The sequence below is a fragment of the Rutilus rutilus genome, assembly GCF_951802725.1.
Source record: "Rutilus rutilus genome assembly, chromosome: 10".
Taxonomy (NCBI): Eukaryota; Metazoa; Chordata; class Actinopteri; order Cypriniformes; family Leuciscidae; genus Rutilus; species Rutilus rutilus.
Genome location: NC_140215.1, coordinates 20,145,985 through 20,161,773, shown reverse-complemented (window position 1 = coordinate 20,161,773; position 15,789 = coordinate 20,145,985). Strand labels below are relative to the sequence as shown.

The 15,789-nt window shown below is 36.4% G+C and overlaps 2 protein-coding genes across 3 annotated transcripts in view; both read left to right on the top strand.

Annotated features, from left to right (window-relative positions):
• itgb5 (integrin, beta 5) overlaps positions 1-1,686 on the top strand; it is a 33,457-nt gene extending 31,771 nt beyond the window's left edge. Inside the window, exons 13-15 of the mRNA XM_084422018.1 lie at positions 55-174; positions 339-505; positions 854-1,686. Coding sequence (XP_084278144.1) covers positions 55-174; positions 339-505; positions 854-952 — 386 coding nt within the window. The 3' untranslated portion in view covers positions 953-1,686. The remainder of the gene's footprint in view (positions 1-54; positions 175-338; positions 506-853) is intronic.
• A 2,013-nt stretch (positions 1,687-3,699) lies between these two features.
• On the top strand, positions 3,700-14,668 carry tnfaip6 (tumor necrosis factor, alpha-induced protein 6). Of its 2 annotated transcripts, XM_084422020.1 has the most exons (9): positions 3,700-4,014; positions 4,351-4,410; positions 5,580-5,629; positions 7,392-7,546; positions 10,038-10,175; positions 11,017-11,178; positions 13,752-13,980; positions 14,092-14,132; positions 14,292-14,668. In XM_084422020.1, exons 4-9 carry the CDS (start codon positions 7,423-7,425, stop codon positions 14,411-14,413), a joined length of 816 nt encoding a protein of 271 aa, XP_084278146.1. In that variant the 5' UTR covers positions 3,700-4,014; positions 4,351-4,410; positions 5,580-5,629; positions 7,392-7,422; the 3' UTR covers positions 14,414-14,668. The 2 variants fall into 2 exon arrangements, with proteins under 2 accessions (XP_084278146.1, XP_084278145.1); XM_084422019.1 differs by lacking the exons at positions 3,700-4,014; positions 4,351-4,410; positions 5,580-5,629 and having other exon boundaries at positions 7,343-7,546.
• The last annotated feature ends 1,121 nt before the right edge of the window (positions 14,669-15,789 follow it).

The window sequence follows — 15,789 nt, the reverse complement described above, 5'->3', positions numbered from 1 at the left end:
CAGGCACAGTTTGGACAGCTGTTTTATTGAACCCAACTCTTCTCTCCATTTCAGAAACGGATGCTCCCAACACCGTTCAATGCGTGTATAAGACCGAGAACGACTGTGTGATGAAGTTCACTTATTCCGAACATGCCAGCGGCCAATCGGTCCTCACCGCTCTTAAAGAGCCAGGTCAGTATTTAGCACTACCTCTGTAATAAACTGCATTCTGAATCATGTTAAACACTCATCTTGAGGAAGTATAAGAAAAGAATTTGGTCAAAATAATATTTTTTTCAGCTAAACTTCACATCATACATTATGGCCATGCATTTGTGTATTTTGTGTGTTTACAGAATGTGCCGTTGCCCCAAATGCCATGACTGTGCTTCTGGCAGTTGTTGGCAGTATCTTGTTGATGGGCATCGTGCTGCTAGCCCTCTGGAAACTTGTCATAACCGTCCACGACCGCCGCGAGTTTGCACGCTTCCAAAGTGCACGTTCACGGGCGCGTTATGAGATGGTGAGAACTCAGTCTACTGCACTAAGTTAGATTTTAGTTTGATCTACTGACTGGAGTTTATATTGCTGCAGTCTAATGCATTCATATAGCACTGTTTGTAAGTTACCAAAAACCTAAATAGCTTGAACAGGCAAATCCATGCAATCACAAAAAACAGCTAGGCTTTGATTGAAACCATGAGGCCTTTTGGAAAACATCAGTCAGCTGGGAGTGCAGATCAGTCATGATGATCATTCCAAGGCTGTGGTTCAAAGGCTCTGTTTGCTCTGCCCTTCTAACCATGTGCATTTCAATGAACCCATCTGACCTATTTACTCTTCTGTATGTCTCTCCTGGTCTTCCTCCTAGGCATCTAATCCTGTTTATAAACAGTCCATCCCCTCTCACCCAATGGAGACAGTTTTCTATATGCACAGTTCCAAGTCATGCAACGGAGAAGTTCACTGATCAACCTGCATTTGGACTGGGGGACATGGCAGGACCTGTCCAGCACGCCTCTGCTCTACAGTGGAGGACAGAGACAGCAAATTTAATGGTCTTTTGCAATGCAAACTTTTCTTTTTTTTTTTTTTTTTTTTCTGAGGATTGGAACTGATCTTTATGCGGTTGGGTAATGAACATTCATTGGTAAGCGAGCAGCAGTTGGACACATGCTGAATATGAGAAGAGGACTGGCTTGACTAGTTGTCCAGAAACCTTTATGAGCAATGGACGTTAACCTGCCATGGACCGCCTTCTTGAATATAACTCCTAATTTTCTACAGTTCTAACCGTACCTCCTGCTCATTATGATGGATTTGCTGTGCAATGTTTTATAGGCAAAGAGACATTTGTGGCAAGGCAAGGAACTGTGCCTTTCCCAGCCGTTACGCATTTTACATGAATTAAATTTATTTAGCACATGTACAGTAGTCAGACACCATAGAGTGTGCATAGAACACAACAAAAGGCTAAATTATACATCAACTCTTTAATGAAGAGATGGGTAATAACATAACCAGAGCAATAATTCTCTTAACTCTTGTTTTGCACATTGTATATTAGGTTGAGTTCTTATCAAGTAAAGAAAGTAATGCCATTCTACAATACTAGTCTTTGGTGTATTGCCACAGGTTGCACATTTTCATAGTGATTTTCAACTGTACATTGTGATGCAATAACACTGCCTGCTGATAATTCAAGAGTGTCTCGTTTCTTTTTGGAACGATTACATTTAGTATCTCCACACCCATCCCATCAGGACCTGGACCAAGTAAAAAATTAGACACTGCACACCCATCTACCAGTAGGAACTTCTTAGATTGACCCCATATCAATAGTCATGTTTGTGTCTACTTAAAGGCACAAAAAGTGCATTATTAGGGGTGTTTTTTTGCACTCAGTGCGATTGGGAAAAAAACAAGGTCTAAGTGGAACTTCTTTCAACATGAGCACCTCATTTTTAGAATGATGTCACACTTGAGACACTGAATAAATATATCTGTGCACATGATTATTTCTTAAAAATTCATGTGCCATCTTAATCTTTAATCAAAATAATATTCCCTCCCTCTTGCAGTGACATCTCTTCTGTTCTCTGATGACGCGTTTACTGGCGCGAGTGCAGGACATCCTGTCACTCACATGACATCACAACAACTATCCAGTCAATTCCCCATGGAAAAAATTAAGTCCCGCCCTACATGTTCTCTTATTCGAGAAGCCGTTTCACTTGGATATAAATCACTATAGGGAAGAAAAAACTATTACAAATTCAGTATTAATGCAGACTTAAAACTACAAAATGCACTGTAAGAAATTATAGTCTGTCCAGACCCAGATTCCACTCCAAGAAAGGTGCCACTCCCCACTCCCCAAAATGGCTTAATTATTATATAGGACAAAAAGTCAACAGTTTTGTTGTTTCTGGATCACATCGTGAGCAAATGGTCATCAGTTGTAGAATTGGAGCAGGTGAGGGACCCTGAGAACCATCTCAGACAGTGGAGTATCTCAACTTTATTAACATACAGACCACAGCTGTTACAACAGGAACAACTTCATTTAGGCTACATTAGGGGTGGTAAACTGTCATGGGATTTGAATGTTATGGGTTCATTCCGGTTCCAATTATCCCAAGGTGCTACATGTACTTTGTCAGTGCTACGCTGCAATAAACTTCTTCAAGATCTTTATCTTTTTTTTTTCTTACACATTTACATGCATAGTTTGATTTCAGTCAGACTAAAGCAATAATTTGTCTTTTTAAACTGTCATGCAAATAATTTGTTTTTCCCCATAAAGTCAGTCTAACAGACCTAGGTGATGCAAATATTCATTATTATGCTTCAAATATTCAATTACACCTTGCATAGTGTAAAATTGGACGAACAGCTGAAGACTGTAGCTCAACTATGCAAAAACTAGTACTATCAAACATGGCTCTTTTTTTCTTTCTTTTTTTCTTGATGCTAACAAAACATGTCAGCTTAGCAGGGAATGACATAAGCACCCTTCTCTAAGCTGATGGGAAAATCTGACTTCATACTCAAGCAAGGTGACAGAAGCCCTTGATCTAAGCGGGCCGTGCACCTGGACTGGGTGAGGGGCTTAATTGGCTGAAGTTTGTTTAGTGCCATTTATTTATCTTCTCCTGTGACTTTTGGTAGGTCAGATCAAATGGGCAGCTTGTTTTGACCTTCAAATGTGTGTGGTACAGAAGGGTTTTTTTTTACCTGCAGCGAAGAAGATTGGGAGTATAAATCAGCCATTGTGTGTGCGTGTTTGGTGACGTGTCTCAGGACAGGACTCATGTTCAGTTATAGAGAGCAGCTGTGTTTGCGATGGGGAAAGTGCGCACGCCTTTTGAACCTAGTTGAAAACCCCTTTCAGTGTTGATTTACTGTGAAACCACAAGAGACTATGTCTCTAAGACATCTTAAAAGAGTATTTTACCAGGTCTGGTGGGTTGTCTACTATCAATCCAATCAAAGGTATGAAAAAAATTCCTCTGCGTGTAGTTGTATTTGCTGTAAAAGTCTGCACGATAAATTTAAATCTTTCTCCAAATCAAAATCTGGTCGCACTTCCATCATTTCCATGTTCTCTTGCCACACAACACAACCATGGCTGACATTTTGAGCTGAGACTTGGGGTGTACAAATGTGTATGGAGCTCCAGTGGTTCTTCCCTGTTGGGATGTCAACCCTGTGATTTGCACATAAATCACATGTTCTCAGAGTTTGATGAACTGAATGCTGTTTTCCTCCCGAGCAGTGAGCCAGTATCAACAGCCAGAGCATTCAGACAGAAGTGAAGTCATGTCACTGGGAGAGGACGCAGCTCTGAACACAAGAAGGGAAAGTAGGGTTGTGTGTTTCGGTAACGTCTGAGACTTTAGGAGCTGAACAGCAACAGATGTGACTGTGAAGGCCTGATCTGCTGCCCCCTTGTGAAGTGTCTCTCGTTTTCCCTTCATTTATTTCTCATTTCGTTCAAATACAAAGGTGGTCTTAAGAATTTGAAAAAATGTAAGTAAAAAAATATTTTTAGGTCACTAATTATATAAGTGATTTGTGACCATTGTTCATGTGATTTTGAACAGACAGAAGTTCTTCCATTGAAGAATAAGATTCAAATTTTTATCATTCTTATTTTTTGTTTACTTTTGATACATTTACAGTTTTTTAGGATTCTTTGATTAATAGAAAGTTCAAAAGTTTTTACTGTCACTTTTGATCAAATGAATGCATCCTCACTGAACAGAAGTATTAATTTCTTAAAAAAATAAAACATAGTATAAATGGAAGCATCATGCAGTTATCAACCTATCTAGATGTGTCAAACGTGTCTTTCATTTCCTTCAGTGTGCTTCATTTCCAGGGAGATGTGATAACTGCCAACATTAATCTTTACTGGAATGCAAGGTATGTCCTGCAGCACTGAGGTCTGATACTCATCTAATGAGTCTGTGTCTTTGACTCACTAAATGGCCGCGTTCACTGAAGGAATTTACATCCACTCTGTTTGATTCAGAGTGAAGCTGGCGTGAGCTACAGTAAGCTCATATTCAGCACTGATGATCCATCATTTGTGATGCAAATGATTTTTGTAAACTGAGGCCTAATTGCCTTGTGCAGATTTTTAGGCAACATGGGAGTTTTCACATAGTATTAGTTTATCTATAAATAATCATGTGGGTATATCAGAGACTTTTGTCTTTATGCCTGAGTGTCTGATCTTTGCCAGTAACATTCACAGGTCCAAATCTCAATTGTCCCTCAATTAAGTCAATAAATCAACCCTTTTCTTGCCAGTATACTTTCATTGCCATAAGCAAAACCCAGTCAAGGATCTTTAATGTGATCAAAAAGGAAGTACGATGGTATATTATATACTGTATGTCCTGCTATCTGCTGTAAGTTAACATTGAATGATCACACAGATAGTCCAGATTTATTTAATTTAGTTTGATCTAGATTTTAAAAATGAACAAGATTGACTGAAAATGAAATGCTTTTAAATCATAGAGCCTAGAGAATACTTCCATTTTTTCGACATAATTATTGCAGTGACTAATGACACTACAGTTTTGTAACATAATTGAAAAAAAAGAACAAGAAGAAAAAATACTATTTTTCAGAATATAAGGATCTTTTGTGCGTTTATGGAAGGAAATATAGAAGAATTGTGCTGCTCTGTCCTATAGCACCATCTACTGGATGAAGGGTCATAGTGCATGTCCACAGGCCTCAATTTTTATTCTGCTCTTATAAGTGTTCAAATTGTGATAAAGTAAATACATAAATACGAATGGCATTAAGAGTCTTCTATTCAACTTATGTGCTGTATTCTAACTCATATCTTCTGAAGACATATGTTAGCTATGAGTGTGGGACATTAATGATGACAGATTGTAAGTGAACTATTCGGAGCGAGACATAAGTGACTCATGTTTGGAGTGTGTGAGGGAGAATGTGGGCTTGGGTGTATTGGTTGGTGCGTCTTTGTGGTTTCTACCATGGTGTAGGCTTGAGCAGGATGTTGTGTCATGGAATTACATGTCATTGTATGAAATTCTGTTTCTCTCTTCCAGAAAGGTTGAGGCAAGGTTTTGTGACCTGGAAAACCAACATCAGCTTTGACGTAAGTTTCTTTGTTCAGTAGTATGTAATTTATGTGAAGTTCACTAAATAAGCAGATGGTTTTATTCAAGTCATTTCCAACTGATCTTCTTTTCTGTACAATTTTTTTTTTTTTTTTACTTTTAGTAAAGATTTACAACCTCATATACTAAAGGCAAGCAAGGTAAACTGTTAATCTGGAAGCAATTAAGTAGGGAAAGTTAAATGTTCTGTATATTCTCATGAAATGATCTAATCATTTCTTCACTAGCCTCATAACAAAGTATGGCATACAAGCCAAAATTAATATCATAAATTGTTTTTATCCCATCATTGAAACAGATAAATGTCCAGAGTTCCCAGCTGAACTTTTCTTTGTGAGTCTTTCACAGACTCACAGATTAGAAATGGCCTGTATTAAACCACAAAATGAGCTGGACAGTGTTACAGTATGGCATGAAATCATGAAAGGGGGGAATGGAAATAACCGTTTTCAATTCATGTACTACTGTAGTCGTGCCTACTATAGTAGGCAGGACTGTGAAACAACACGTCTTAAATTTAAGTCAAGGAGTACAACAGACGGATGTTATTTTGATGAAATCTGCTAGCAATTACTCCTGACTGTCTATGTTGCAAAAATAAATTCAATTTAAAAATGAATAAATACATTTATACAAGAATACAAACAAACAAAAAAACGGAGAAAACAAATTATCCGAAGGTACACGGATCCGGGCCAGTTTGTTTCTGCTGTTTCATTTTATTCAGAGTTTTATCCCATGCAGAGACCTCAATTATGTAATTTTACATTTAAAATAAATATAACAGTTAAAATAATATATATATATATATATATATATATATATATATATATATATATATATATATATATACACTGTAAAAAGTGAACAGTTGGATCACCTTAAAAAAATTACTTCAATTGGTAACACCTAAAGAAATTAAGTTTTCTCAAATTAAATTATCACGTTTATCACGATAAAACGTGATAATTTAAGTTAAGAAAGCTTAATTTCTTTAGGTGTTACCAATTGAAGTAATTTTTTTAAGTTGATCCAACTGTTCACTTTTTACAGTGTATATGTTATTTTTATTTTATTTTACATTGTAATGTTTTAAGCATTACAATATACAAAAAAAAAAAAAGAAAAGAAAATTAATTAATAGTTAATTTGTAGTTTATACATTATACAATAGTTATGATATTCTCTGTAAACAAAGAAAATACTTCATCTTTTCATCAGACTGGAGAAGAAGTGTCTCTAAAATAGTCTTGCAGCCCATAAAAAAAAAAAAAAAGAGAGAGAGATCTGTGAAGTGTTTCAATTAAAGTGTAGCAATGATTTCGTCACAACAGGCTAGGCTACTTCACGCTTGTAATTACACACGTGTTTTTAATTTTAAAAACAGGCCTTCTAGCATTTGAATGTTGCTAAATATGTTACCAAAGCAAGTTTCAAAAAAAGTAACTTGGAAAAGTAATTTGCAATCCAAGTTACTTTTTTGAATACTTTTCTTAATGGACGCAAACCAATATTTCAAGTCCATTATTTATTTATTATAAAGTAGCCTATAGTAGCCGTACCCTATAATAAGCTTATTCTAGCAGGGCATATTTGGCTCTGCTCTGGGGGTCTTCCCCGATCCAGCCCTCCTCAAAATCGTCATCATTTAGCCTACTGAAATCACACGTCAGACCACACCTAATCGAGTAGGCAGGAAAACCATTTAAACTCGGCTTTCGCATGATGTGTTTCACACAGTTCATTGGCTGACAGCTGCACTAACATCTGGATGATTCGCTGCGGAGTGAGAGAAATGCGCGTGTTAACGGCTGTATTCGCCGTTATATTTGTCCTGAAGGAGACTGAAGCTTGGGGTTACAAGAATGGAATACTCCACAACTCTATTTGGCTGGGTATTTATTTCACTTGTTCTTACTGTTGATCCAAACTGTGTTACGTAGATGACATGACTTGTCAGTATTTTAAAACGAATGTTTCTTTCTTTCTTGTTTTCCCCTCATAAACTATAATGTTTTAAAAAAGCAAAATCTTTCATTTACTGTTCAACAGGGTTTATATGTTCTACAACTATACTGCATGTGTTGTGTGCATTTAGATTTATAACCATGTGAGAGGCTTATTTATGACTCTGTGAAGGCTGATCGTGGAGCCAGTCTGAAGGACCTTGTAAACACTGGGAAATGACTTCATTCTGTTACTGTGTACTGCAACTTACCCAGGGGCACCTCAAATCACTTTCAGCAGGATCCAAGAAACACACATTTCTCCGTAGATTAGAGTTGTTTGGTAAGACACAGGAAAGAACAATCTGAATTTGATAGCTATATAGCATTTCACTATTTTTCCATGTAAAACCAACATTTACCAATGTTTTAGTTGTAGCAAACTGTGATTTGGGTTGAACCATTTAAATAAGTTAGTGTGCGAATTATGGGGGTTAATAAATAGTACACGACAGGAACCATGCACACACAAAAAGGTTTTGTAGATTTGAATTTATAGAAGTAACTTTTCAAGAATTAACTTTACATTTAGTCGGTACTAAATATAATGCTAAAATATTAGAAACAAAATTATATTACCCTGCTTGTTGTGCTTCATCGAAGTACGCCTGAAACTTAGGGAAGTTGATAATGGTTACCTCAGAGTCAGATGAACCCCACTTCTGCTCTTTAGCGTATATGAAATCAGGTAAATGCGTGCTCTGCACTGATCTATAGGCCAATAGACCTTTACTGCCAGAGCAACAAGCGCGCAGCCCTCTTTAGAATTTTGTTTGAACTTCCGTTTTTGCAGTAGCTCTGTATATTTCTATGGCATCGCTGTCGAAGAGTCTTTAGCTGGTGAAGTGGATTTATTAACTAAAGTTAGCATGAGCATTGTCAGTAGACCGGGAAGATTTTAAAACGAGCGGTTCATTCATAAATCCGTAAGATCTTACCTTCATGCTGTGGAAATAAAAACCGGAAGACAACACAACAGGCAGCATTGAAAAGGGGCGGGGCTACATAACTTCTATAGATCTATATTATAGACCAATTTGGAGTCAACGTCACGGTTATGTCATTTGCAGCTGTGTGCGCATTGTGGTGGCAGAAAAACAGTAGTAAAAAGTGGAGGAAAATGGGCCAAAACCACGGAATAAGAGAAAAAATGCCTTTGGATTTCACAATCGGAATGCAAAAAAAGATGGTCTTCATAGAATACCGTCGTCAAAGACTGTTGAAACATGCGATGATTAGATTACCATTAAAGCATGGATTTAATGTAAACATAGATCTACATAATATTGACATATGCATGTTCATAGGGACATTATAGCTTTACAGTTACAGCATGAAATAATATTTAAACCTATAACGTTTTATACAGGTAACATTTAAACAACATTTTTAGGACTTTTTTCTTGATATCACAATTATGAGGAGGGAAAAGTCAGAATTGGCGGATATAAACCTGCAATTCTGTGGGAAAAATACTGAATATTGAGTTTATATCTTTCAATTCTGATATTTCTTCTTAGAATTGTGAAATATAAACTCGGAAATGTGAGAAAAAAAGTAAGAATTGTGAGATATAAACTCAAAATTACCTTTTTATTGTTTTATTACGTGGCTCCCAGAGTGCTATACTGCAGAACTGTCATTTTCTGCCACCAGGTAGGCTCCGCCCACAAAACACATCATCGATGTTTGCAAACACCCAAATGGTCTATAGACCTATTGACTATTAATCTAGTTAATCAGAGCACGTATTTCAGTGTGCTCTCACAAACTAGTAGCAGAAGTTCTATCAAATGTTTGAAAACTCTGCTGAAAACTAATGTTACTTGTGGTGGCAAAGTGGCTTGACAACTACAACACATCTGAAAACACTTAGGGCTAAACAAGATACAGTATCTTGCTACATTCATTCTTCAAATGAATCTCCCATTTTGGGCTTTTCTCAGAGACATGTTTGGAGCTCACTAATGGTTACAGTCTTCTGAAAACCTGGATGTTTGAGGCCAACACAGTCAAATCACTGGCTTATAACTCATTTGAGACAGGATCCAACTTTTTCAAGGTTATGCATGCGTGCTTAAAAACAACTGCAAAACAGCATGATGTTCTGTGAGGTAAAAAGAGGCCTCATCTGGTTTAGTAATCTTAGCAACAGAAACTGGATGTACAGCATATTTGTCCCTTACGTATTCAGGATGTCCTGCACAGTAAAATATTGGGTAAAACCTTCTAAAATAAGTTTCTTGTTTTAGTTCTGATGTAATTTGAGTAGACAGGCAGAATCATTGTTCTGAGATGCTGAACAGACCCAGATAACTTCACAGGAGTCCTCGAAGCTGATAGTGTTGTCAAACGAGACCCATCTTCTCTCTCCTCACAGAGCAAGCAGCTGGAGTTTACCACCGCGAATCTCGCAAAGGAAGATATCAGCTGACGTATAAGGAAGCCAAGGCTGTGTGCAAATTTGAGGGGGGGGCTCTTGCTACGTATGATCAACTGGAGGCTGCTCGAAAAATTGGTTTGTATCACACTTACAAATCTCACTTGGATCAGATGTAGAAAGAAACACCTAGAGAGGGTCTGGCACACGGCATAAGTGTTGAGCAAGTCCTGTAACTTGGATCACGTTGAATAGGTTTTATTGTATAATTGTATGTAATCAGAAACTATTTTGAATCTGTCAGCAAGCAGAATGATAATCAACATTCTCACACTTGGATATATTAAATATTTGCACACATCATATAAACAAAGCAATGGCCATTCTCCAGTGCCACCCAGTGTTTTGTTTAACTGTAAAAGTCATTGTCATGTGTTGCCTGAGCAGTAACACCTGTTTTCTAGTAAGATGACTCGCTTTTCTTTACAGTAAGAGTAAATTTGATCCAGACTCTCTCCTTGAGCTGTGATCAGTAATGACTGCATTTGTGGTTAGTACAGACCTGTGGCACTCTATGCAGGAGGTCTGCTTTGCTTTCATTTTTTCCATCTCTGTTTTGCAGCCTTCAAATCGTGCCCATGGCTCCTCAGAACACAAGAGCCCTTTATTCTTCATACCCTTGAAAAAGACGAATTTCCTTCAATTATTAGCTTTGTCATAGAGAACATCTTATATTCAGTCTCTACAGAATCAGATGCAATAATATGAACATTGAGAAAAATAAATAATTAACATAATTTTTATAATTATTTTTAAACATTATTAATCATTGTTAATATTCCATTTGGTCACATTTAATTAATTATTAGTTGAATTTCTAATTAATTGAATTTGAGATCATTTAATATTAATGTAAAAAAATTAAAAATAAAAACTTGAAAGATGTTTTATACTAACAGATATTGTCTTTCACCCAAAGGGTTCCATGTGTGTGCAGCTGGATGGTTTGACAAAGGACGTGTGGGCTATCCGATTGTTAAAGCTGGCGTCAACTGTGGTTTCGGGAAGGTCGGAATCATTGATTACGGATACCGGCTCAACAAAAGTGAAAAGTGGGATGTCTACTGCTATAATCCTGAGGGTGAGTTTGAGAGGTGGCAGTTAGACAAATCTGGGTGGATTTAGTCATACAAAGAGAGATTTGGAATCAACAGATATTTGCTTTTACAAAGTAGTGATGCAAATCAGAGGTTTGTAAAACTTTTTTAAAAATCTATCCAGGGGTTCATTTCCCGACAAATGACGTAATGCATCGTTGAAGAAATAAACTATCAAGTCACGACAAACGACTTTTACCCAAAACTGTATACTGACGCAAATTTTCCGCTCAGCCATGTTGGTTAATGATGTTACACTAATGGTGGAGTAATAACCTTCTTAATTCATTTGTTTGAGAATTGATTAATGCCAAATTTGATAAATCACAGAAATGCATCTGAGGACTAATTCTCTTTTTTCTCAGTTATTTTGCTTAATTTCCAGATTCAATCGTAGTAGGCTTCTTCTTACGTACTAGAGCACGTTCGAACATGCGCGTTCTTCAAAAACGGTCCTTGTTCACACTGATCTGCGAAAATGACCAAAAATTGAATTATGCATGCCCGGGCCAGCAGTTAGTGATGTCACTTTATAAAGAAACACTTCATCCCATATAGACTGAATACGTAATACGCATGCGCAGGACTTCACCGTTTTCATGAACTCGCATTTTTGCAGTTTACACAGAGACGATAATGGTGTTGTGTAAACTGCCCTTAAAAGACGTAAATGAAATTTGAGTATATTTGAAAAGAAAGATATAGGGGCCGTTTACATTCAACTAAAAATGGCCATCCATTTACACGACAATGGCGTTTTCGGGAAATGCTAACTATGGAACTTGCGACCATAGTTGGCTAACAATGATTTTGGGAAAAACCCTTAACTGGGACTGAAATGTAGTCATTAGCGTGGTAGTAAGGTATAAATCTCCATAAGTTAAAGACCTTTTCTTTATATCATTCTTCAGACTTTCATTGGTCTTTAAACTATAGAGCTGGCAAGTCCCGCCCATCCGTAAAACCCCGGACCTCTAGGTTGAAAAATCGTCAATGCAAGTGAATGTGAGAAAATTATTATTTTCTGGTCCCGTTTGAATTGTGCCATGAATGTGAACATATGTTGTCTGTGAATTTTTTATATAATTTTTCATGTTATGAGTTTGACAGTATATGGTATGATTCTTTGGCTAGCAGTTGTGGAAAAGACATAACGAGAAAGACTACATGTCGCCTATGTGACGTCACCCCATAACACATTTTCCCTCCACTTGTCAAATCACGGTGCTAATGCTGCGATAATCTATGGAGACAGATCGAGATGCCTGTGTGTTTTGTACCCAAATGTCACCATTCAAACAAAATGGGCTGTTCTTTCTTCAGATTCCCGTCTGATGTAATCGAAAGCAGCGAAGAGTTGTAGTCCACAAAGTGCTCTCACACAAAGTCTAACCGTATCAAACTTCTACCCGCTAAATTGTAGCATTCTTCACACGAAAAATTATATAAAAAATTCACAGACAACATATGTTCACATTCATGGCAAAATTCAAACGGGACCAGAAAATAATTATTTTCTCACATTCACTTGCATTGACGATTTTTCAACCTAGAGGTCCAGTGGGGTTAGCGGAAGGGGCGCGACTTACCAGCTCTATAAGGGTGGGATAAATTGTGGTCTAGACAAAGACAACCATGACTAAACATTGAGGGGAAAAGGTGATGGCTGTTTTATGGCACACGATGACATATGGGCAGTGGATCGCAGCAGGACATTATTTACATAAGTTATATTTCTTGTAAAATGCTTGCTTGTTTTCTCTGGCTGTTTTTTTCTTGTGTAATCTAAAAGTGAAAGGTTTACAAGGTTTCGTAATGTTTTACCATAAACCCAGCTGAGTTTGGCTCTTTTCTCCTGATTTATCATAATGAGCCAATGAAAGATATTCCATGGAGAGCTTGAGTCAACAGTGATCTCAAAGAGGAAGTCAGAGAGTAAATGACCACACACTTTCAGGTTGAGATGTCCTGTAAGAGGTCCTTTTAGACAGTAAGCTCCCAATTGATCATATCATTACACCTGACTGTCATCTCATCTGATGAAACTGTTTATAAATCAACACACACACACATGTTTGTTTTTATGTTTTATGGGAACTATCCATAACCCTACTCCTAAACCTACCCATCCCTTATAAACTGTATTTATAAGCTGTTTTCTTCATGGGGACCAAAAAATGTTCACACAAGGACAAGGATTTAGGATGTTGCCATCTTTGTGGGGATATTTTGTAGCAATAATGTAGGGAATACCTGAAACACACACACACACACACACACACACAATACTAGAATAGAAAAGTTTTTGAATAATGATTTTGAAAAAGCATTGCCTGAAAGTTTCATTTAGATATTTAGATGATTAATGTAATACAAGACAAACATGATGGGTTGCCTTATTTAATAAATAAATAAATAAACATGTTTAATAAATTCATACAAATTTATAGTCTAAATTTAGTCTGTATCCAGTTTGTACCCCTTTATTCATTTGATTTTTCATTTATTAATATTTATTTATGTATTCATTCGTACACCTGTTTTACTGACTTTGCAGCAAAGGAGTGTGGAGGAGTGCACACGGATCAGGAGAAGGTTTTAGATTCTCCTGGTTATCCAGAAGACTACCAGGATGAGCAGATTTGCTACTGGCACATTCGTGTGCGCTACGGCCAGAGAATCCGCCTGCAATTCCTAGACTTTGACATTGAGGAGGACACAGCTTGCCTCAGTGATTATCTGGAGATCTATGACAGCTATGATGATGTTTCAGGCTTTGTTGGCAGGTAAATAATAGTTGTTTATGTTTTATTCACTATAGGCCTTTAAGTTACATTTGCTGAGAGTTTACAATTTAACAAAAAAAATAATAGAATAAATTTGTCTGTTCTGGATAGATACTGTGGAGATGAACTTCCAGAGGACTTCATAAGTACAGGTCTGTTGTTGTAGTCATTTTAAGTTCAAAAGTGCTTCTCTTGCGTTCAGTTTGAATGCATTTATTATTATCATTATTATTTTAAATTCATGCTTCTTTATGGTTAGTGAACTAGAGATCAGAGATGGTAAATTTGTTTCTGTGTTGTCTCTTGCTCAGGAAACGTCATGACTCTGAAGTTCCTCTCTGATTCTTCTGTGACGGCTGGAGGGTTTCAGCTACAGTACATCGCTGTGAACTCCTCTCAGCTCTTTGAAAATCATGCTGACACCTTCTCTTGACCACTGTTTAATACACCAATCACACTTATTTTTACAAGTGTATATATATTGCTTCTTTAACCACAGTGCAATATTCAAGCTAATAATAATCACAAATGTAGGTGTATGGGCATGTGCACATTTCAAAAACTCTTATAAAACAGTTTTCAAAATTGTATTGAATGTTTTACAGTGTTTTAATGTGAACAACATTTAACCAACATAATTAAATTGAAATCTCTTGGCTTTAATAGAAATAAACCCATTAAAAATCTGCATATTTTTGTGTGAAGTGCATTATTTCCTTTTAAAATAATCTGATAAATTCATGACATTTATCACTTTATTCTATAAAAACTATTTAGTTTAATTCATTTTTACTACATTTAAATAATACTTATTATTTTCCAAAACATAGTTTTGTTATTTTAAACCCTCAAAATGTCAGGCGGTGCAACTGTCTGAAAAAATGAACATACTTAAACTATTTAAAATTGTGTCTTAATAATAAAAAAATTAAAACGTAATACTATGGCATAATTTTAGGTTTGAAACCTAAACCAATTAGATAAATATCAATAGTTTTAAAGCTGTTGAGATCAAACTTTTGATATACAAATATTTATAATCTCAAATGTCAGGGTGGCACAACTGCAAACATGGCTCTTTTATTATGAATTGACAAAGGTAAAAACAGTAAACATGATAATGCATCATCCAGAGGAGCCCAACTGATCCTTGTGGCAGAATGAAAAGGTTTGTAGATCTCTCTCAAATACTGGTAAAAACTGCTCATTTCAAGTATGGGTTGGTACACTTTCCATGTCAGGTGGGACAACTTCAGTATATATACAAACAACTATTTGGTTGTACCCCCTGACATAAAAACAGTCAAAAAATGATTTAAACATTTTGAAATGTTATTTAACAACTGAATCTTGTTCATGACTCAAAAATGTTGGTCAATGACCCATAAAGTGCCTGAAGTTGAAGAAACACTTGTGTACTTAGGATTACTTCTGAAATTAGGGCTATGACAAAGATGATTGCTTTAAAAAACATTTTATTTATGGGACAGTTTACCCCAAAATGAAAATCCTGTCATCATTTACTCACCTTTATGTTGTTCCAAACATGACATTCTTTTTCTGTGTAACATAACACTTTTTTTCAGGGATTTTTGAGTGTTTTTGGTGTGTGTGTGTATGTATATAGGCCTAATATAAGTTAATGGTAACCAAAGCATTTTTTGCATGTTGGTTTACCAACATTCTTCATAATATCTTCTATGCATACATAAAGTTATACAGGTTTAGAACGCATAAGGAAGAGAAAATTATGACATAATTTAATTTCTAGTAAGGCAGAAGTTGTTACTGTGAACATTCTTCGTAGCA